At 43.5% G+C, this 23,039-nt stretch overlaps 2 protein-coding genes across 2 annotated transcripts in view; both read right to left on the bottom strand.

The window, feature by feature from the left end:
- The window catches only part of LOC105475111 (WD repeat domain 41), a 182,657-nt gene extending 177,951 nt beyond the window's left edge, over positions 1-4,706 (bottom strand). The window contains exons 1-2 of the mRNA XM_071098802.1: positions 4,659-4,706; positions 3,710-3,832 (exon numbers count right to left, since the gene is read on the bottom strand). Coding sequence (XP_070954903.1) covers positions 3,710-3,832; positions 4,659-4,691 — 156 coding nt within the window. The 5' untranslated portion in view covers positions 4,692-4,706. The remainder of the gene's footprint in view (positions 1-3,709; positions 3,833-4,658) is intronic.
- An 8,909-nt stretch (positions 4,707-13,615) lies between these two features.
- On the bottom strand, positions 13,616-22,644 carry OT (orthopedia homeobox). The gene is made up of 3 exons (XM_011730103.2): positions 22,403-22,644; positions 20,705-21,114; positions 13,616-14,655 (listed from the first exon to the last, which is right to left on the bottom strand). The coding sequence occupies exons 1-3, from the start codon at positions 22,437-22,439 to the stop codon at positions 14,125-14,127; spliced, it is 978 nt and encodes a 325-aa protein (XP_011728405.1). The 5' UTR covers positions 22,440-22,644; the 3' UTR covers positions 13,616-14,124.
- Positions 22,645-23,039: the final 395 nt, after the last annotated feature.

Below are 23,039 nucleotides of genomic sequence, written 5' to 3'. Positions count from 1 at the left end.
AGACCATCCTGGCCAACATAGTGAAACCCTGGCTCTACAAAAAATTCAAAAATTAGCTGGGGTGGTGGCACGTGCCTATAATCCCAGATACTTGGGAGGTTGAGGCAGGAGAATCACTTGAACCCAGGAGGTCAAGGCTGCAGTGAGGTAAGATTGCACCAGGCACTCCAGTCTGGGAGACAGAGTTAGACTCTGTCTCAAAGAAAAAATAAAAATAAAAAAATAAACTAACTGCAAGTCTCCAAAGCAAAATTTAATTGCTTACCTTTAAGTCATCATTTGAAACTTCAAAATGTTATATAAACCCACTGTCTTTTTTTCTTTTTTTTCTTTTTTTTGCTGGGGGAAGTTGGGGTGGGACAGGAGGTATATGTATATATTTTTTTCTACCAACTCAATTTAGTCTCTCTTCATTGCATACTTTACACCACACAGGTCATGAAATAAATCCATCAGCATTCTCAGTAACTAGCCTGTGATAAATATGCCTGGCACCAATGCAATGTATTTAAGCCCTTTCCACAGCTTTTTCTTTGTGCACATCTGCAGGCTTTCCATGCACATCTGCATACAGAATCCACAACCATGATCTGCATTATAATTAATGTAGCAGCACATCCGACCAGGTCTACAGAGTGTTGATGTATAACCGGTTTTGAGATCTGCAGGGAACTAAGGATGCCCTGGGGAGAAAGTGAGGCTAATTTCAGATCAGGCACTGGACAAGCTGTAAGTGGTAAGACACTTGTTCTTCTGAAACAGCTATGACATCGCTGGAGGAAAATCTTAGTGTGCATGTATGTCTGTGTGTTGCATACACATCCATTTACTTGAAGTCGTAGTTTCTCTCCTCTTGCACTCCTTACCACATCCCTCATATACCCACTCTAAATGACCAAGCCACAGCCCAAACATTTACATACAGATATATTAAAACCTAAGTAAAAAGCCTTCTTTGGCTACCACTGATGAAAAATCACTGAAGCATGGATTCTAGTAGTGGTGCAGAGCAAGCACAGAAATATTAGACCTAAACTACACACTCCTCTTATTCCATTCCCTTGGTAGTTAAGACTTTCTTCTTCTTCCCCATCCTGTCCCGTTAAAAATGTTTTTACATTAAAATCTAGATAGAAATCTCAGGACTAGGCCAAGTTCCTACTTACGTGCATTTCTTCAAAGGTCTTCAGGGACACTCATTGTCCACTTTCATTGTTCTATTCCACAGCTAAAGCACAGAATGGGGTCCCATGAAACTCAGCAAGAAGCAGGGCAACTTTATTCTATATCTTTTTAGCCTAGAATGCTGTGAGTCAGCACTGTCCAATAAAGTTTTTGCAATGATATCCAATATAATAGCCACAAGCCACATGTGAGTTTTGAGCACTTAAAATGTGGCTATTGTGACTCAAGGAAGAGAACTATTGATTTTATCTAACTTAAATTTAAATAGCCACATGGTGCTGGTGGCTACCATATTCGACAACATTGTAGTAAGTGAAAGACTTTTATTTGTTTTGTTTTCACTTAGAAGACTTGTTATATACAAAACGTTCTTTAAAATAATTTTCTGTCTCTGTCATCTACACACACACACACACACACAGAGATACATTAAATCTTAATAGTGCTCAACTCTAGTAGAGCATCTATAGAATCAGACATTCAAATACATTTTGAGTGAATAAATATGCTTATATTTAACAATTTTTAAAATAAACAAGTAGTATTTAAAAATCAGAGAAAGTTATAAACAAATATCATAGTCATTAAAACTATGCATTTAAAGATATATACCGATATAGAAAATAAACAGAAGCAAAATACAAAACCAAATACAAAATGCCATCTATGTTTTTGGTCATAAGTACTAAAAAATTAGGTAGGTATGTGTCAAAGGATTGAAAGGGAACATAACCCATGAAAATTACCAGATGGAGCAACAGGTTATAAATGGATTTTGAACATTCGTATATAAGCAAAGTTTCAGAAAAAATAAACAAAGGTTGAAAGGCAATGCAATTTAAAGGACTGAGTGTAGGAATAGTCTCATAAAACTTGAATGTTGGAAGCAAATAACTACCCATACGAGTGGCAACTCGAGGGCTGAGGATATGGAGGCTGAAAGAATTCCAGTCGTGGGCTGCAGAGGGAGATGTAACGAGAACTGAGAAATCGATGACTTAAGAAAGAAAAGGGGAAAAGAAAGCTTGTAAGTGAGCATAAGAGAGCTAATGAGAAATAATGTTAATATTCAGTCAGTAAAAGACTTAACGTTGTTCCAAGGCCATTGACTGAGTGGCCAGAAAGGCTCAACATTGCTTTCCAGATGTGACCCATTCCTGAGGTTAGCATCAATCATATTTAATGTCCCTGGACAGGTGAAGCAATTGAAACAATGGTTCTCAAACTATAAAATGAGATTCCTAAGCCCCATTCCCAGAGCCTGAGAAATACTGATTTAAAAGAATAACTTGCTCTAAATTCTGGTATAGGAAAAAGGGTATGAACACTCTGATGCTCTTTATGGATAAAATCTGTCTTCTATTTAATAAAGATGACTAAACAAGTTTTTTTTGTTTTGTTTTGTTTTGTTTTGTTTTGGAGATGGAGTCTCTCTTTGTTGCCCAGACTGGAGTGCAGTGGTGCGATCTCAGCTCATTGCAACCTATGCCTCCTGAGTTCAAGTGATTCTCCTGCCTCAGCCTCCCAAGCAGCTGTGATTACAGGTACACACCACCATGCCTGGCTGATTTTTGTATTTTTAGTAGAGCTGAGGTTTCACCATGTTGGCCAGGCTGGTCTTGAGCTCCTGATCTCAAGTGATCCACCTGCCTCGGCCTCCTGAAGTGATGGGATTACAGGCTTGAGCCACCACACCCAGCCTAAACAAGTTTTTTGATGACTTGGGGGAACTTTAGTGCCTATGACCATAGCCCCTTATTGTTTCACAGAATTTAATAAAGAAGGGGGACCGGAAAAGCTGTCTTTAAACATGTGAGAACCTGTCAAGCAATAAAGGTTGAAGACTTGCTTTGTGGGACGTCAAGGATAAGCCAGAAGGGGGATGATTTCAGTGTGATATAAGGACGTTTTAGAAGAAATGGGATCCCATAGAAGGTGGTGGGCATCCAGTCCGTAAGCTATGATAAATGACAATTTGGTCTATAATTTGCGTGAAGAATTTAACCAGCAATAGTAAGATTACGTGACCAGTAACCTCCCTTTCTACACCTTGATACAGCCTACCTGACACTAGTAGAATTTACTACTGTTACAAAATAGAACTCAAAGTTCATTTGGAAGTATTTTATTTTACATATAACTGCTTCATGGTAATTGCTTCTTGGTGATTATATAAGCAGCTCATATCAATATGATTTTTACTTTTACATGGAAAATCATTTGATTCCTCTCTCTCACTTTTCTGGTACCTAAAGTTAAAGTTGATATTGCATTTCCCTCACACCATTCCAGGATCATTTATTCAACAAATAATTTTTGCCATCTAATAAGCATCAGGTACCATGCATTCAGGCCAGAAAAATAGCTAAAGTCATCATCAATACACACAAATTAAGAAACAAAAGTCCTGAATCTGATTCTCCCCATACTCAGGTTTCATTTTCTCAACCCATCCCTGTGTTCCAGGGCAGACTTTCCCATATTACACCCCTGGAAACCCCCCAATTTTCCCTCTTACCCTCACCTCCATTATCTGAGAGGTGCTTGAGCAACATGTCCAGCTGCTGCTTCTCCCCAGACCGGACCCCAAGTCCAGGTGTCTCTGATGCAGTGGAGATTGGGGGCCAGGAGGATGAGGACTACCTGTCTAGAGGGAACAACAGGATTACCATAGGGAAGGAAGAAGAAAACTAGGGCAGGATATTACACAGTAAGAATGAACTCTGGGAAGTTTAAAGCAGAGGACTAGAGCTAGGAAAGGAAAAGGGGTGTTTTGTTTTTAACAAGGGTTAGGAAGTCCTACTGCCAGGAAACAGAGGTGACTCGAGCCCAGGGCTTGGCATAGAAGTCAGCAATGCCAAAAGGTGCCTCTGTATACTCAGCAGCTGTGAGGCAATCAATCCCTCGGGGAACCTGTAGGCTATCACTCTAGTAAAGATGATGTTTAAAGAGGGGACCCCAGGGGAAAGAGGAAATGACTACTGGTACTTTTTTCTTATCTTATTGTGAAATATGTCCAAGAAATAAGCATATATAATATACAGTGTAAAGAATAAGAAAACAAACACCTGTGTTCCCATCTCCCAAAGAAAGAATATTTTCTTCACCCCTTTTGCTCCAGCTCCTTGAACATTCCCAAACAATTGAAGTAGATTCCTCTCAGGTGTGGTGTAATTTCCTTAAACTGCAGAATGCCCCTGTGCAAACTCTATGCACAACATCACCCTTACTTGCCTCCTACTGCTTAAAAGTTCTTTTAATGAATTAAGATAAAAACATTCTTTCTATACTAAAATTAAAGACTTTAAAATAGAAAGTTAGCATATTGCTGTAAGTCTATTTAGTCAAAATGTAAATGATCCCAGCTAATTTCCTGTTTTAATAGGGGAGAAGAATTTGAAAGATAAGGTCCTATGACCCTGAAAATATTGGGGGATGGAGAAAGCTGAAGGCTCAACAAAAACGTCACATACCTCACCAGTTTCCCCTGAACAATTAGCTTTCATGCGTACATAAAGAGAGGTTGGGAGCAGAGATACTTCCTGGTCGGTGTACCTGCGCTCACCTGAGCAGCCACTAGGCTGCCCATTCTTTTCATTCTCGCATGTGGTCACAAACACCTGGCATTGCCCTGGCAACGAAATAAATATGCTGGAACTGCCCCCTCAGGCTTCTAAGTCGTTGGCCATTTGTTCCACTAAGTTTACACAAGAAACTGGTACTATCTGAACCAAATTAATCCAACCAAAATTTACTGAGTGCTTCCTGTATGAATATATGTCTAGGTTGTCTATTTTCTAATTTCTCCCTTTCAGTTAGATGGTATACAAACCCCATGGCACTAGTTGTTTAAGGATAGGAATGAAGATTCTTTTGCACAGTCACATTTGTCTATAAGAAGTTATATCCTTGCATGTTCCACTCTTTCTTTCCTACACTGGAAAACAATTCCTACACAGTCCCAATCCCTTCCCCGGGTCCTATCACAAGGAGGCTAATGATGTTGTCAGTGGCAGCAACTCTTCAGCAGAGCATTGATATTATGAGCTTACCTTTTCACCACCTTAACACAATGCTGACTTGACTCAGAATCAGAGCCCCTGTCTCCAGATTTAAAAAAAAAAAAAAAAAAAAAAAAGGGACAATGCCTTAAAAAGAAACAAATTAGACAATGACCAGTCCAGGCATTTGATTAGGTTTAAACTGAGTTACCCCACATTAGTCAACAATGTTGAGTTAATCATTACTAGAAATGGTCAGCAATAGGAAATAACTTCAGATATTAGATGAGGAAATGGAAGTGCACAACTGCTAAGTGACTGAACTAAAAACACAGGTAATGGCCGACCAAGGACTATATGTTTTCCAAACCATACATTTCTTCTGGGTCCCCAAATATAGCAGAGTCATGACTGGACAAGGATTGTTTTCTATAACTAAAAAACAAACAATCTAGCTCCCTGAGAAGCAACACTCTCCTAACCTGAACCCAAAACAACCCCTATCAGAAGCTCAAGGTCTTCCTCTGGAGTTCTTCTGCCTAAGGAGAAAATTCTCATCATCACTCTTCAAATCTAAAATGGCTTATGACATGCAACCAGTTCTCAAAGAAACCACTAGGTTTAAAATGAAAATGAAGCTCTTAAGTCTTCCAACAGGGAAATCTAAGATAGCCAGTTTCCTGGCAAGTGTGTGCTCCTCCCTCCATTGTGGGAGACAATCCAGTCACTGGAGTTTCTAAAAGTGGCATATTAACTCTTCCAAGATAACAGGGCATCATTCACTAAATTGCCTTTTCGAAGACATTACATGGTACCCCAGTTCTTTGGAAAAGGTAATTAGCTTCCCATGGGTGACTAGTTTACTCCAAGTGAGCACTGTGTTCATCAGAGGACAAGGATGATCTCTTTTTTTGGGAATAAAAACATTATCTTGCTTGTCGGGAGTGATTTATTTTTTACCTTAATAATGATGTAAGCCCTTTACGATACGTATTTTTAATTGGTAACTACCCCACTATGATAATAGATCAGAGCAAGTGCAATAAGCTGGGAGCTTTAGCACCAACACATCTGACCTAAATTCAACTTTATAAGCATCTATTGAGCACCTAATATGTGTCAGAGTCTATGCTAGATATTGGGGAATTACATTGCTCAAATGTATCCATTTGGGATATAATATCAGTGATACTAAAACTCTATCAGATCATGAATGGCTATTAAAGTGAGTCTGGCAAGTGGTCCACCATGTTTTGCCTTGGTCATTAGAGATTTGAATCTGATTAATGGCTCCACATTTAAGAAGCTAGTGGAGAATTTAGTAAGGATATATATAAACACAAGGAACATGCTTTATAGATCTGAAAATAAGAGCCACAAGGGAAGATCAAAATGATTCCAACAGAATAAAACAAAAGTGGAGAATAAAATCCTAAAGGGTGACCTTCTTATCCTGTAAGACCCAGTTCCTCCAGGAAGCCTGGCCAGGAATTCTACCCACAGCGATCTCCTGCTTCTCTGAGTTTCCATTCCATGTGAGATATAGATCAGAGTACTTAGCACTTGATCAATCCATTATAAATTGACTTATATTATTTTCTTTTTAAAATATATTTGTCTTATCTCTCCAATTATATGATAAGCTCCTTGAAAAGCCTGCATGTTATATATTTCTCTGGTACCCTTACCTACATGCTTTGCCAACAATCACAAAAAAAAAAATTGTTGACTTATATGTAAGTAGGAAAAACATGTTAAATGAGGAAACTAAGAGTGTTTATTACTGAGAAAATAAGATTATGGCAGAGATATGTTCCATTCACTGGCTATTCATGTTTTACACATTTGCCAGTCCTCTTGCAATTAGGGGAAGCTTTGTAATAATTTCTCAGATACTGGACCATGAGTAGAAGTTTCTGGACCAAAGCATAAAGAACCAGTTTAAACTTCTAGTTTGTTCTTCCTCCCACAAAGACCACGGAAACTCCATAATGGGGTGATTAAGTCACAACATGAAACCTGCTTGGATCACTGGGTCACCGCATGAAGAACAGCTCTCCTAGAGATTTGCTTTACTCACAGTGACATTTGTGTGAGCAAGAAAAAAAAAAAAATTCCTGGTCGTGTTAAGCCAGAGAGATGAATTTTATCTGGTACCATAGCATAGCCTAGGGGTATTACACTGACTGATATTAATAAAAGAAGACTAAAAGGAAAAATCATTTCAGTAGTAAGAGCTGTGACAGAAAGTGCTTCCTGAGGTAAGACTATAGAAGAAAGAACTAAGAGACAAAAGACAGACTAGGCTCAATGAAAGGAAGGAGGCTGGCAGGCCAATAAAAGACATCTACCTTGCATTCAAACAGAGCCTGCAAGTCTGCTTGGTGAGAAATAAAACAGGGACAACTGTAGTCAAGAAATTTGAATGAGATGATTTCAAGGTCCCTTCAAATTCTAAGATTTTATGATCTATGTTTGGCAATGGATTCTTAATATGTGGAGGCCAGAAAAAGGACATGCAGTTTATGCTGACTTGTAATTCTTTTAATAATATACAGAAGCAACATCAAAGTATCTCCCTATAAAATCTTGCAGGGTCAGACAAGAAAAGCACCAAAAGACCCAAGGATCCTCTCCTGTCCATCTACAATGACACCCCTTTCAAAGTACTCCTAGGGCTATTTCACAAGTTTCTTGCCATCTCAGCTCAGAGCTTGTGTCACAAGGAGATGACTTCATTGATAAAGATTTCTCACAGGATTAAGAGCCTTCTCGGTGGCTGAACTATCTTGAATTAACTTCTGGAAAGAGGGTGAGGTTCCGTAGGACGAGAGTGTTTCTATACTCTTGAAACCATGTGTTATTTTGATGCAGTTATCATGTCCTATCAAAGTATCCCTTGTTTAAATTACAAGGGTGGAGTGTTAAATTTCTAAGTAAAGATATTTAGTTTTATTCCCTGAAAATATTTTAACAGTAAGGGAAATGTCTATATGTTACATACACAATGGTAATGCTTAATGACCCAAAAACATAACTTAAAGAGTGATCTCTGCCACTTACTAGGGATGTGACCTTTGGCAAGTTACTTAGCCTTCGTGACTCTCAATTTCTTCCTCTATACAACAAGGGTTAAAATATCTACTTCATAATGGTGCCATGATTTAAATGAGATAATGAGCTGTGTCAACTAAAAAATGGAGTTCAAATGTAAGGTACTGGAGGTAAAGTAATGAAATAACACCCTCTAAAAATGTTATTTTTGAAATCAATGTTGGAGTACCTAAGCATTAAGAGAATAGACTAAGATAATTAATAAAGCACGAGTAGCAAAAAGAGAGACCGGTTCAGCTTCACTTAACTCATTCAGAATTGCACAATCAGCAAATCTAAAAAGAACTTATTTTAATTTCAGTATATCTGTTTTGTTTTATAATTTAACATTTTTATTTTTAATTTCATAAAAATCACATATAATCTTTTCCGTGTTAAAGAGCATCTATAGTTCTTAATCTGACTTTGAGTTTATCTTTAATACATTCAATAAAGACTAGGAACAAAAGTATATAAAGCCTTAGGACAGTTCAGTGAAAGATGCAAAGAACATATACTATATATACCATGTGGGTTAATTATATATTTCCTGGTAATTGTGAATTACTTCAACACAGAACTGAGAGGGATTGTGGCAGCGTGAGCAACTGCAACAAGTCTATCTCCAATCAAATGGGTCTGAAGATGGAAACTGAGATATATTGGATATTTGATCACGTGGATGGAAGATGCAGCTTAACAGTAATAACAACTAATTATGCCTGCTTAAAGACAAACAACTCATGAGCATGGGACGCGGAAGGCTGAGGGTGTGAACTGTGGTCTCCATGCCATCACTTGTATGGCATGTATGCCATCATCAAAATCAAAAGATGGCCCTATGTGTAGCTCATACCCAAAACTCCTTAATAGCACGTTATAGTAAGTCTTCTAAATCCATGCCTTGTTTTGATAGTGTACACATCAGAAAAAGCCAAAGGCATTGTTCTGTGTCTCTCTGTAATGGCCACATGCTAAATCGACCATGGTTCCTATACCAAAAGCTCTGCACTGAGGAGACTTAGCAGAAAGCCAGGCAGGGGGTGCCCCCCTTTGTTGCAGCTTTCATTTTTAAAATAAGTCATAATTTCTGCATTGGATACGAAGATGGGTTTACAGCTATTAGCCATCATATTAATAATTTAGAAAATACATGCCCAATCACTTATGTTCTTTCAATTCCCTATGAACACAGCTGCAACCCACATTAGAAGTGAGGGTGAATGGATATTTTTCAGATGAGATATTTGGGCTGAATTATTAGGGTAGCCTGTACTACAAAATTACTAATAAACATTGCTTCTGGCTCAATTTAGCCTGAACTCAGTGAACCTAGCCAATGGTGACAAATCAAAAACTCCGAAATGCCCAGTGAATGAATCTAACTAATCAAGGAACCCTGTAGGAAGTAGATGCCAGGATTAATGAGCCAGTGGTTTCACCATGCCATGCTGTTATTTCTTCACATAAATGCCCTCAGATGAGATTATCTTTATGTCATGAAAAGGAGAAAAGGAAGGTTACATTATTTCAACTGACAGGTTAACTACTGCCATTACTAGAATACACATATTTGTGGGTTAAGTTTTTTCTTTATCCTACCAATTTAAATGTAAGGTCCACAATATAAATAAAAAACACATTTTCATTTTTGGGAAAAGCTGTCATTGGGGGCACCAAACATAAATTGTCCCAGAGTTAGAATTTCCTCTGTATTTCCTCTGCATGTCTATATGCACATCTACCTTGATTTACCCAAATTGCTCTGCATGCTGTTCTGTATTCAGGATCTAACCTCATCTTCAGCAGGTTGCATTCCCTTATCATATTTTTTCCACCATCAACAAAAGGTAAGCTCAGTGCCACATCATTACTATACCATCACTTGTATGGCATGCATGATATTTAGTACCAATACTGAGGAAAAAATAAAGATACAAGGATGAACTTGTATATTAAAATAAATCAATCATATGGTTACATCATAATGGATTGTTTCCAGCTAGCATGTAGTGACAGTATTCAATACCAAATAGGCTACTCAGTAAAAAGTACAATTATTAGAGGCAGGACATCGAGCATGTTGTACTTACCTCCTTTGTGTTCTGATACTATTCAACATTATTGTCTTTATTCTCTTATTAAATTTACTTAATTATTATTAGATCTTTAACAATTTTGAGTCAGAATTACTGTTAATGATGAGTAAAAAAATAATATGAAGCATTATTCTGTTGTTAGATTTTTCTCCCTCAAAAAGCAGAAATCTTTCAGGCTTGTGACTGAGGTTCTTATTCTCCTCTTTTTATCTTTGCTAAACTGTCAACCTTAACAATTCAGGCCAGCTTGCCTTCCCTTAACCTAATGGCATATATAACTTTAAAATGTTCAGGATTCTTAATACAAAAATCTATTGCTATAGAAACAAATATTAGCCCAGAGTCAGGTCAAGTGAAAAACTCTACACTTTTATTATAATATTGATAAATAACCACTACATTATGAAATATAAGTATCTTTGAAAGCATCTATCGCTTGAGTTGATTTGCAACTTTTCCTCAGTGTTCTGAGTCGGCCCATTTTTTTCCAATGAAAGATCCCATTTCCCTTGCCTTTGAGAAATACAATTTTTAAAGATTCCATTTAGCATCCTTTATTGCATTCCTACATCATAAAGTTATGCTTTATAGCAGCATAAAAAGCTGTAAAATTAGCATCCTTGTAAACAACGTTCCATGAGCACTGGCAAAGCAATCTGTGATTTGTGCTGATCTCTTAAATGTAACTTGAGATTACAGTAACCACGATTTCAATTTTTTTAAAAAAAGAGCACTAACATAAAACAAGCGAGCATATGATGAAATGTAAAAACAAGGAAAAGTATTTTTCATCAACTCACATTTTAGAAAGTTGGTGGTTGTGTACTGCTAAATTCTTGGAAGAGTTCTCAAATACAGAAATGTTCCATTCTTGTATGAAATTCAAAATAAGCATGTTTTCTCTTCTTTAATATTTTAATGTTGTACTAAAAATAGTCTTTAGGAAAGTGTGTAACTTTAGGAGAGTGTAATATTCTGTGAACCCACCCACCAATTTACCTCTAATTAAAATTCCTAAGGTAACATGAACAGATTTACTTTATCATTAAAAATCAGAGCTTTTTGTTCTCATCTCTGAGGAGACTCCATTGTGTTCTTAGTTGAGTAACGATTACAACAGCTCCTCAAATTCACATGTAGCCCAGCTGTATTGTATTTCAGCACGAGGGTGTTTTTTAGGGTTTACGCTCTGAGGCAACCAAATGAGAAGTCTTCCCGTGGGAAAAGGGGTGTCCTCTCAATGCCTATAATGACCATTAAATTTCAAACCACAAGATTGATTTCGGTTAGCCTTCCCAAGGAAGCCTGTGATATCGATTTGCCTCCAAGTTTAAAACACATTGCAACCTTCCCCTCGGCCGACCCGACCGAAGAAACAGCATTTTTTTCCTACTCCTTTGGGGCTGTCCCCTGAGCACGTGGCTGAAGTCGAGGTTAGTTGGCAGCCAGCAGGGACCCTGAGGAAACCAGAGCAGCCCTGGGGTTGGGGGAGCCCTGGTAGGCGCGGGTCGTCCTGGACACGCCTCTTCGGGAGAAGCGCGTTTGCCCCTTACTTGTGAGGCCCCGGGTATCTGAAGCGGAGCCCGGGTCTGGGGACGTGAAGGGGCGCCGTTGCCTTAGGGAAAGCCCCAAGGAGGCCTAGGCCGCAGGGGAGGCAAGAGCCGCGGCCTCGCTTCCACTGCGTACCTGGGGCCGGACGCGGCTGGGGCGGCGCCGGAGAGCAGAGCTCCAGGCTCGGAAAGCCGAGGGTGCCAATTGTGGTCCCCTCGCACCCACCGCCTCCCCATCACGCGCACGCAGCCCGCGAGGGGCGCCCTCCGCGCCACTGCCCCAGGGACACCGTTCATCCAAGAAACTCTCGCGCCCTGCGTTTCGCGCCGGCAGCGACGCTCGGAGCCCCACATGGGCCTCGGAAACCTGGGTTGGCCCGGAAGACTCGGGAGGCTCAGAGCTCGCGTGGGGCGCTAGCGGCGCCCCAACACGCCGCCAGCATGCCGCCCCGTCGCGGAGACCTCACCGTGCAGCCCAGAAACCGAACCTAAGCCCAGTGCCGGGCGAAGGGCCCACGCGTCCCGGACGCCGGGACCCAGTCAACTGCAGCGAATATAACCATTCCCAAGACTGGCCCCTCCCCTCCCCCCAGGAGAACCCTTCCGCCGTTCAAGGTCACACCAAAACCCATGATTCTCTGTATCACATACTGAAAATGATTTTATTTTATCCATTTACATTTAACTTGATATAAACTTGTCCGGAAAAGTCAAATAATATGCTTTATATTAGCTCAAACATTTATTAAGAAAACCGAATTCCATAAATAAGCACAGACATTAAGTTAAAACATATCACAAATTGACCAGTATGTAACAAGAATGCTTTATCTACACAAAACATCCTATTTCACATGTTTGTTCATTCTTAGAAAGCGCTTCTGTTCTCTGGGTTTGGATTTGACCAGCACATGCAGAAAGAGCTGATTGTGTTTCTCTGTACAAAGTTGCAGGGTTGTAGATGTCCGAGTGCCCCCATCCGCGGCCAGCAGGTGGCCGAGGGGCACGAGGGACGACAGGACCACCACAAAACAACCAAGGGCACAGAGCAGCGAGAAGAGAGAAACGGAAAAGGAAGCAAACAAACCCCAGTCCTGAAGGATCCAGAAAAGAGATGTGGCTTTTGCTTTTACAAAAGAAAATTTTGCTTACACGTTTATTTTATTCTTCCTTATAAAGACTTATCAAAATGGGTCAGATCACTTCTTCCTCATCACATGACTGCTTTAGTCTACTCCAGCCACCCAATCCACTGTCACGTTACTCCTGAGAAGCCTTCCCTTCTACACCCTCACACAGTTGTGCTTAAGAAAATAAAAATAAGATAAAATAAAAATAAAAGCGTTCTCTTGCAAGCCAAGAGAGGGCTGCACGGATGTGACTGGGTGGACTGGGCAAGGGTAGGGTAGTGGGAGAGGAAAGAAAGACAGGATCTCGGAAAGTACAAGGATAAATCAAATTATATCAGTTGGGCCCTCAGATGAGGCGGTTGGTAGCAGATGCTTGTCCTCCTTTAAGACAAAAATCCCTAACATTGTGCTGTCCCTTGAACACGTCCGTGTGTGACCTAGGTGCACCGTGTCTATGCGCGCGCGCGTGTAGCGTCTGAGCGTGAGCGAGAGTACGAGTGTGTGTGTTTCTGCCCACAAACCAGTCCATTGGTGTCTGATTTCAGATCCTGAGTCGACTCCCTGGTACGTAAAATGGCGGGAAGGATGGTTTTTGCCGGGCGCGGGAGGAGGGGCGCGAAGTGTGGGGAAAGACTGGACCAGAGGGGAGGCGGCGGGCGAGGGGGGTCGTAGGCGTCGCGTCGAAGGTGTGGGTGGGAACGCCGCCAGTCAGAAGGCCGGGAGGAGGGCGCGAGCACGGCTAGCGCGAGAGGGGAGGCCGGGGTGGCGGGAAGGGTGGGCTGAGGCGCTGGAGACTGGGCCGGGGGCGCAGCTGGGTGGGAAGGGAAGAGGGGCGGCCGGGAGACGGGGGACCGCGGGCGAGCGAAATCAGGTGGAGGGGAGGCCTCGCGGGCTGGGGCTTGGGTTGAGCCCGAGCGAATGGAGGAGAGAGGCGAGGACAAAACGAGACGGGGTGGAGGCCGGGGCTGGACAGGGCAGGGCGCCGGGGTCCGGGCGCGCGCCGGATGGGCCTCGGGGCGGCCCCGGGGGCGGTGCTGGGGGCGGAGCGGGCCGGGGCGCGGCTGCATTAAGTGAAGCTCATAGAGACTGTGTGCTCTAGCGCCTTGCGGCGGAGGGAGGCGATGCTCGTGCCCCGCCACACGTCGCTGCTGTCCGGGGAGCTGCAGAGCTGGGGCGAACCGGAGACGTTGCTGGGGCCGGGGAGGGAGGCGGGCACCATGCCGGGGAAGGCGGGCTGGTAGAGGTGCGACTGCAGCCCCGCGCCGTTGGAACCCGCCAGACTGTTGGACAGGCCCATGGAGTTGGGCGGCGGCCCGGCTGCCAGGCTGCACTGGGACAGCGACTGCGCCATGGCCTGCTGCCTGCCCAGCGCCGGCGGCAGAGGCAGCTGTGACACGCCCGGCATGGCGGCCGCCGCCCAGCGGGTGTCGTTGGCGTGGAAAGAGCACAGGCTGTCGCCCATGGCGGCGGCAGCGGCGGCGGCAGCCGACGGGAACTGAGGCAGGCCTGGCGTGGGGAGCAGTGTGCCGGGCGCGCGGAACACGTTGGTCGTCTTCTTGCGCTTCTTCCACTTGGCGCGCCGGTTCTGGAACCAGACCTGGAGCGGGCGGGGCGGGAGACAGACAGGGCGCTATTAACCGGCCCGGCGGCTGGGGAGTTGGGGCTTAAGCCCCAGAAACCCGCCTCGGATACAGCCGCTCTGCCCCGGGAGGAACAAGTGCCACCGGCCCCACAAGCCCCCATACCCAGTCGGAGACTGTGGCTCCCCACCAACTCCTGCCAGCTGGCGCCCCCTGCACCCACCAAGCGCGGAGTCCCGCGCGCCTGAGAGCTCGTGCCCCGGAGCGTTTACGCACTGTGCAAACACACCAAACGTGTGCAGTCTTCACCACGCCCCTGCACATTCTGTGCATTGCACAGATTCACAGGTCTGCAATCAGGCATGTGTCAAAGCTCGACCCACAGGTGTACAAATGAAGATAAACATGTGTACCCATGTGGCTTAATAGCATGCCTTATAACACTGATGGGCTATAGAATTTTCAGAAACGCTGGAAATTTGGAAATTGATGACGGGCCGTGGATGACATAGTCAGTTTCAAAATCGAAAGACAAAGGAAAACCCCTAAAGCCACGGTTGACAGAGCGGAGAGGTTAATACAGTGATCTGCGTGGGAAAGTGCGCGCCACTGAGTGCACAGTGTTGTTTGGGTCGCCACCATGACTTCCTATTCCTCCCATACTGCTTGGTGCTACTGCCACAACTCTCCGTGCCTCATTCCCAAACCACTATATGGACACCCTTTTCTGGGCTGTACGAGTGTGCTGGAACAAGTTACCGCAGCTCACTGAGCCCCTGGAGCCTTCAAGCCTGTTTTTTTGTGTGTTTTTTTTTGTTTGTTTGTTTTTCTGTTTTTTTGAGACGGAGTCTCGCTCTGTAGCCCAGGCTGGAGTGCAGTGGCGCGATCTCGGCTCACTGCAACCTCCGCTTCCCGGGTCCCGGCTCAAGCAATTCTCCTGCCTCGGCCTCCCGAGTAGCTAGGATTACAGGAACGCGCCACCATGCCCAGATAATTTTTGTACTTTTAGTGAAGACGGGGTTTCACCATGTTGGCCAGGCTGGTCTTGAACTCCTGACCTCGTGATCCACCCACCTCGACGTCCCAAAGTGCTAGGATTACAGGCGTGAGCCACCACGCCCAGCCAAGTCTATTCCTTTCACGAACTTACTAAGGGTCCCAAGTAATAAGGCCTCCAATTCCCTCAAGTCGCCCCCATTTCATCTATAAACTAAAAACAAATTTTCGGACCAATACGAATTAAAGGATGTCACATTTCACCACGAGATGTATGAATCAAATTTAATTTTGCTCAGACAAACCCAAACGTCCTTTTTCAGGGAAATGAGTTTGATAAAATATACTCCAAATGAAAACGGCCTTCCTATTCTTTTTTTTTTTTTTTTTTAAACAGTAGCCCAGGAGTTACAGACCCTGCCAGGCTAATTTGCCTAGGCTTGTCAAGCCCTCTATCACAGAAGAAGAGTTCTGCCTGAAAGATACCACTTAAGCTGCCAATCCAAGATAACTCCCATCTCCCCCTATTTGAATGTGATCTTTTTAAATGACAATAACAATAATAATAATTATTATTATTTGCCAGCAAGCCTGCTTGGAAGACTTGCAGTTTAAAATCTAGTCATCTGGAGTTTACTCTGCCTAAATATAAATGATGTGGGACACGACTCAGGTACTGAGTTTCCTCTTAGAATTTGGCCAACGCAATTTGACCACCATATCCGTGGCAAAAAACGTTGTGCATCCGTTAATCTAACCTATTTAGTGTTTACTCTGCAAGCTAAAGTATCAGGGGTATGGACATACCTGCCCTCAGTCTCGGTGAGCCAGTAATGTTCAGCGGTGTGTTCATGCCCAGGCAAGTGTAGACGTACTCTACGCTTACCAGTGTGAACGGTGTTGCCATCTAGAATACTCCCCCAACTTGGGGCCGACCCTCGCCTTTCTACCGTGCCTGCGCCGTCGCCTACCACTTTCTTCCTGTGGTTTCTACCCCATTTTGCAGATTGCTGCGTATCCCAGTGTCGGCGATGGGTAAACAGGTCTCGTCTCTTCCCAGTTGCAGCCCCTGAGCTGGTGGCACAACGGATTAATGAGGCAGCAGGGCTCTAGATGGTGAACGGGATCAATGAGACCCAATTGAGCTGTTAGCGGTCTTAGGCGGAGAGCAACTCTCAGGAGGAAAGGAAGGCACAGCAAGAAGACCTAAGGCCGCAAGTCGCTGTGCAGCACCCACCCAAGGCTGGACTCGGGGACGGTGTCTGTGACTAAACAGTTCCTATACCTTACACGCAGCACCCGGATTATGTTTTGAAAGGTGTGTTATAAAAATCAAGACCCGTTCCTAACAACCTGCAAGTGCCAGTGAATCCCAAAATGTTTGTTTGAGGGGAGGAAGTGTGAGGGGAAGGAGCAGAAAAAAGAAAGATGGGGAGGGATAGCCCAGTAGAATTTCAATAGAAAATGCGACTACCAGAATGGTTTCTGAATCTAGGATCTGCTCAGGCACAGGCGGAAAAGAACAGCTGTTAAAGAACTAAATATTATAGAAATAATCGAAAAATCGTGCTCAATTATGTTTGAGGGTTAGTAGTCAAATGATGGCTACAAATTTTTTTATGTTTCATGGCTTACTGGGACTGGGAAAAAAATCTGCATGGGGTCTGAGCACCTCCGTTCCAAGCTACGATGCATATGTTTTTTAAATGTGAATGTTTCCACTTGAAAACTAGAGCATGACGGATTAAAATGCAGGCAAAACCTAAGGGAGATTTTTAGAATGCACAGATGACAACTCCAGGAAATATATTAACCACATCCACGGGCCAACTTTGTACTCAGTTTGAAATGCAGTTCTTCTTGGAAAATGCTTAATACAACAGTGAGAATCTAATGGAGGTTGGAATCTAAAAATCCACTTTCATGATATCTGCTGTTACAGTAATATAGACATACTGTAAATGTATTTTAAAATATATAGCCCGTTTAATTCCCCAACTATAAATGACTGAGAAATAGAAAAAAGAGGGAGAGAAAGAGAATATTACTTTTTCCCCCCCCTTGAAGCAAATGCTTTATGAAGTTCTCATTGGAATCCAGCAAATGATTAATGTGAAGATTTTGGAGGAAATCTGGGGAGCTGTATTAAAGCCTAGATCTCAGGTTCATTTCGATCAGCCAGCCGTGAACTCTGGGCCGAATTCATTACACTTTAATAGTGCTGGGAGAGGAAGAAAATGCAATTTCTCATTCCATTAGAAAACTAGAAAATACTCTCAGCTTGTCCCCCTATTAAGATGTGGCAGGTGACAGGGCCATTCTGGGGGACACGGTCAATGGAATTACAGCACATTATTTTTGTTCGTATAAAATATTGAAAGGCAAGCCTGACTGTGCAGAAGTTATTTCACTGATTTGGTTTTTATGTAAATAAAATATTGAAAGTTAATTAATCCATGCTAGAGACTAATGATTATGCTTATTATATTGCATTTGATCACATAATTTGCATGATTCTCACATTGCTGCTTAATAAGCCATTCCAGGTTATAAATAATTCTGAAATTGGTTTCTAATAATGGCATGCTATAAAAGGAATGGTTTTATTACACTAGCCAGAAAAGAGGAGCGATATCAGACATGGAATTGGCCTCCATGTGAGTAGAGATGCTTTAATAAATATTTAAAAGTGTGACATATACCAAATAAAGATAAAAATAAGTATATTGGATAATTTAGTCTAGAATCAAAAAGCATCTTTAAAAATATACAATTGCAATGAATTAAATGTTTAGATAATTTTTAATCAGCGCAGTGGCCTACATACTGAAAAGAATGTGTGGCAATCTGTTAACTATAAAGAAAACTATGAAGTACTGATCATATAAGAACATAAACCAATTACTATTTAATTTGAATTTGGTCAAGGAGCAATGGTACAGTGAATAGTGAAGTAAATACATTTTCCATAAATTATTTTTGCATTACATTACATAATGTTAATCATTTTGAAAAGTTAATTAAGAAGGTTATGTTGATCTGATTACTTTTTAAACTATGGAACATTATTTTTAAAAATATTGAAATTGCCATTCTATTAAATTGTGTTTATCAGCAGGCTCAAGCTATTATCTTTGCTTGAACATTATGCTGGAACAATTAGAGTACTTTGTCTCTTTCTTCTTGCACATTCTTTTGTGTACTTTTTGAAAATAACTATTTCTGTTACATAGCTTATATTTTATTTCATTTACAACTTTTTCTGTTAAAAGAAGAACTGTCATTAACCTTTGGAAGACCTAATAAAGTTTAATAGACCTCGTTTTCTTTTTTCATAAAATCAGTTGTTCAATTATATTTTATTTGTGATTCTAAGTTCTATTTTAATTTAAACTAATTGCCAGTATGTCTAGGTTAAGACACAGCATTTTCCCCTTTAAAACAAGAATTAATAGATAGTATTTCTCTTAAGAGACAAAACCCCCAAATTTATGAATTTCTAACTTGCGAGATTGAACCTACAAGCAAGCACTGTCATCAGTGTTGATGGAAGTATTGAAATTGTATATTTATGTAAAGGTTCAAACTCAACTTCAGATATTTTCTAAAAGGTGAAAAATAAAAATTTTGAAGAGCATTACTAATACATGTTTACAGTTGCGCAATTAGTACTCTTTCAGTGTGTAATTTTAAAAGACCATGGTCTAGGCCTTTCACTAGCAAAAACCACCCAGACTTATATTGAATAAAAATGCTAATTATTATGTTAATCAATATTACTTTATTAATTTGACCATTTTAAATCCCCAATGATATTCATTTGCTATTAGAGCAGAAGCATGCGCTATTTTTTCCGTTTAGACTGTCTTTAAAATGCCGAATTGAGACAGAAATATTCAACGCTGTGATTGCGGACGTTCTCATCGCTTACTTCTTAGATCATATGTAAAGTAACTAAGATCTTAAAGTTAATTTTATAAAAGTAGGTAGCACTGGTTTAACAAATTGACCAGGTTGATGACACCCAGGATATCGTACAGAAAATACCACCGTCCAAGACGGCAAAGGAAGATTTTTCAGCACCCTGGATAGCTCAAGGGTAAGTACCGGCGCTTGGAATTTCACCTCCAGGCACCTGTCCATAAAATATTTGATATGTTGTCTTCATTCTTTCAAAAAGAGAGAAAAAAAAATCTGGGTTTCACTAGGCTTATACTTTTATTCCCCAGTTTTCAGAAAAGTTATAGGTGTGATTTTCTAGGTTATATATAATTTACAGCTTGGAGAGCGGTTGGAGGAGAATAAGGGGTCAGCAACGATTTCCTCTACTACCTGTCAACCTTTCCCGTTTTGAATGCCCCTTCTTCAGACAGGATATCCACAACAGAAAGCCTTCATTCCCCCTCCCCCACCCCAGCTTCCTTAGAGGACTCCAAAACAAAACAGGGCTCACCGGCTGTGTGGCTCACCCAGCGCACTGGTAGACTACGAAAGTTCAAACCCCTTGCAAACATGAAAGCTAGGAATATTTCGCCTGAGTGCAGAGGGAGGGTGATACTTAATAAAGCCACGCCGTGAAACCTGGGTATAGCACTTTTTAAAAAGGCGCCCATTCGCCTTATTTGCTCTTTTCTCTTGTTCTCTGTATAATTGTTGCATTCCTCCTTTCATCCAAACGCTTAACGCAAACTCATTAGGGGGTAATACTTGTCAATAACGCGAGCAGGAGTTGAGGGGCTCGCTCGGCTGGGCCGCCCAGGGGGCGCTGAGGTTGCCTTCTCAGGCGGAGGAGGCGAACCCTGTAGCCCGACACAACGCGGGGCTTCGATTTTGAGGAGCTTCTTCCGGGATGTCGCTATACCGGCCGGAGACAGGGGCCTTGAGTGTCCATTGGGGGATGGCGATGGGGACCAGTTTCCGGGTAGAGAAGGAGATAACTCGACACAGGAACGCACAGGCAGCCTGAACGCAGCCCAGGATCTCGACAGGGGAAGGGAAGACCCTGCTCCCTTTGCCCAAATCCTCCCGCCCCGTCCTTGCCTTCTGTCCCAGAGCCCAAGCCCCGCGTACCTGTACTCGGGACTCGGTCAGCCCGATACGCAGTGCCAGCTCCTCACGCATAAAGATGTCGGGGTAGTGAGTCTTGGCGAAGCTCCTCTCCAACTCGTTGAGCTGTGCGGGGGTGAAGCGCGTCCGGTGGCGCTTCTGCTTCTGTTGTCCCTGCTGCTGGCCGGCTTGGCTGGGGTTCGGGCCGCCCTGGGGCCCGGGCTGCTTGTCCGGGTCTTTGGCGCTCACCGCCAGCGAGGCCGGAGTAGAGCCCACTGTGGTGATGTCCTCCCCGGGCAGCAGAGTGGCTCCCTCCACTGGGTCAGAGTTGGGCGCCAGGTCCCCCGGATGGCCCCCGGGGTCGGAGCCCCCCACGCCCAGCCTACACTTCACCGCCTCCCGGTGGCCCAGAAGCTCGGCGGCATCTTTCATACCTGAGGAGGCAAGGGGATCACGGTCACTACTTTCTTGGAGATGCCAGGAGGGGCTGTTTTCCCCGCGCAGACTTCCTTCAACCCGTCCTCTGCCCCCTCTGCACCCACGCTTGCCCTAAGGAAGAAATTCCCAGGGTACTCCGCTGGGTTCCCCAGAATTTGGACAGCCGGGTTGGAATAACATATCCCGGCCCCTTGCCCTTTCCGCAGCCGGCTCCCGGAGTAAACAGCGCAAGCTTTCGTCTGTCCCACAATAAAACACTCCCAGTCCGGGCAATGAAACATGCCTCTGAATCCCTTCCATAAACCGTACCCCCGGCGCCCCAGGAAATCGAGAGCAAATGTTTGAACACAGGGGTGCGCGGGACAGAAAGAAAATTAATTCCTCGGTTGCTTCGGCACCTGCGCTTCGGCAGCCTGACGAACTCTACCTCCGGCCCTCAGCCGATTCCCTCTTACTTTCGGAAGATGAATAAGCCTTCAAGCTTTCCACCCCCCGAAATCAACCCAAATCAGCTCCGCCTCCCCCTCAAATCAGAGAAAGTGTTTGGAAAATGGAATCACATCCATCACCAAAGATTCCCAATCCGGAAACCCAGAGCCCAGCAACCCAGATAGCATTAAGGAAACTCGAGTGAACTCTATGGACAACCGTGAATCAAACTTTAGAGATTTCAACTTTTCTTTCCAGAGAAATAAAAGTCGCATTCCTCACAGCCATTGGCAACGCCGAATCCCTTGCAGAAGCTGGGGGTGAGGGGATGACTGTGAGATTGAATTTAGCGTCCCTCCTTCTCAACCAGCACACTTAGCAAATCCGCCTTGATGACAGCAGCTTCTCCTTTATGCCAGATTTTTTACAAATTACACCACACTTAGAAAAGGAGGAGAGAAGAGGGTAGTGGGGAGAGAGAAACGGGGGCGGCGGAAGGAGAAAGAAATCCCAAATCAAAACAAACAGGAGAGAAAAAAAGAGAGAAACACCTCCTAACAAATTATCACGGGGTATATCGCCTTTCAAAAAAAAAAAAAAAAAAAAGGTGGGGGAGGGGTGAAGAGAAAAATAAGAAAAACAAAAAGTAACAACATTCCCCAACTCCTTTCTTGGATCTACATATTCCATAGATTTTTTTTTAAGGCGATGTTAAATCAAATTAAACTTTAATGCAGCACAATTACTTTTAAAGAAATTAGTCCATTTAGGTCGCATTAAGGTAAAATAAGGAACAAATTGACAATTTCCTGCCCCGGCTTCTCCTGGCTGCCCGGGCGAGAGGCGCGCACTCACCTAGCCTGGCGTCCAGGAGGTCGGCGTGAGACAGCATCGCGCACCGCTCCAGGGCGAAAGCTGTTCCCCCCCAAATTTTAGCGGCTTTAAGTTATTTAAAATAGATATAAGCTATAAGCTATACGATATAGATATATATAGATCACCTAAATGAAAGAAAATTCGGTTTGTGGTTAAAAAGGGGGCTTCTTGCATTATAATGTCCTTTAGAGAGACGGGGAGGTGCTTAACAGTTGAATGAACCCGTGAGCAGCTCGGCGAGGGGACCAATCAGGAGGGCAGCCTGCAAATGTCAGCGCCCGGAGAGTCCCCCACTCCGCCCGCCCGCCCGCCTGCGCCCGCCTGAAGGAGGCGGCGGCGGCAGCCCTGGCAGCTCCAGCCCGGAGCAGGAGCTAAAGCAGCGTCAGCCGCCTCTGCCTCGCCCTGAGCTTCTGGGCCCGGCTCCCTCTAGTTCTTCCCTGCGATTTTCTCCAGGCTCCCCTTTCCTTCCCTTTGGCCTGCCCCGCGCGCTTCAAAGGCGTAGCTCTGTGCCTCTGAGCTAGCATCTTCCTAGGGCAAGGGCAGAGCAGGGGCCAGAGCGGGCCGTGACCCTGGCGTGACCTGAGAGTCGCCCCGACCTGCGCGCTCTGGGCCTGCC

Source organism: Macaca nemestrina, chromosome 6, assembly GCF_043159975.1.
Source record: "Macaca nemestrina isolate mMacNem1 chromosome 6, mMacNem.hap1, whole genome shotgun sequence".
In the NCBI taxonomy this organism is placed as follows: domain Eukaryota; kingdom Metazoa; phylum Chordata; class Mammalia; order Primates; family Cercopithecidae; genus Macaca; species Macaca nemestrina.
The sequence above is the reverse complement of the archived record's forward strand: the minus strand, read 5'-3'. Positions and strand labels throughout refer to the sequence as shown.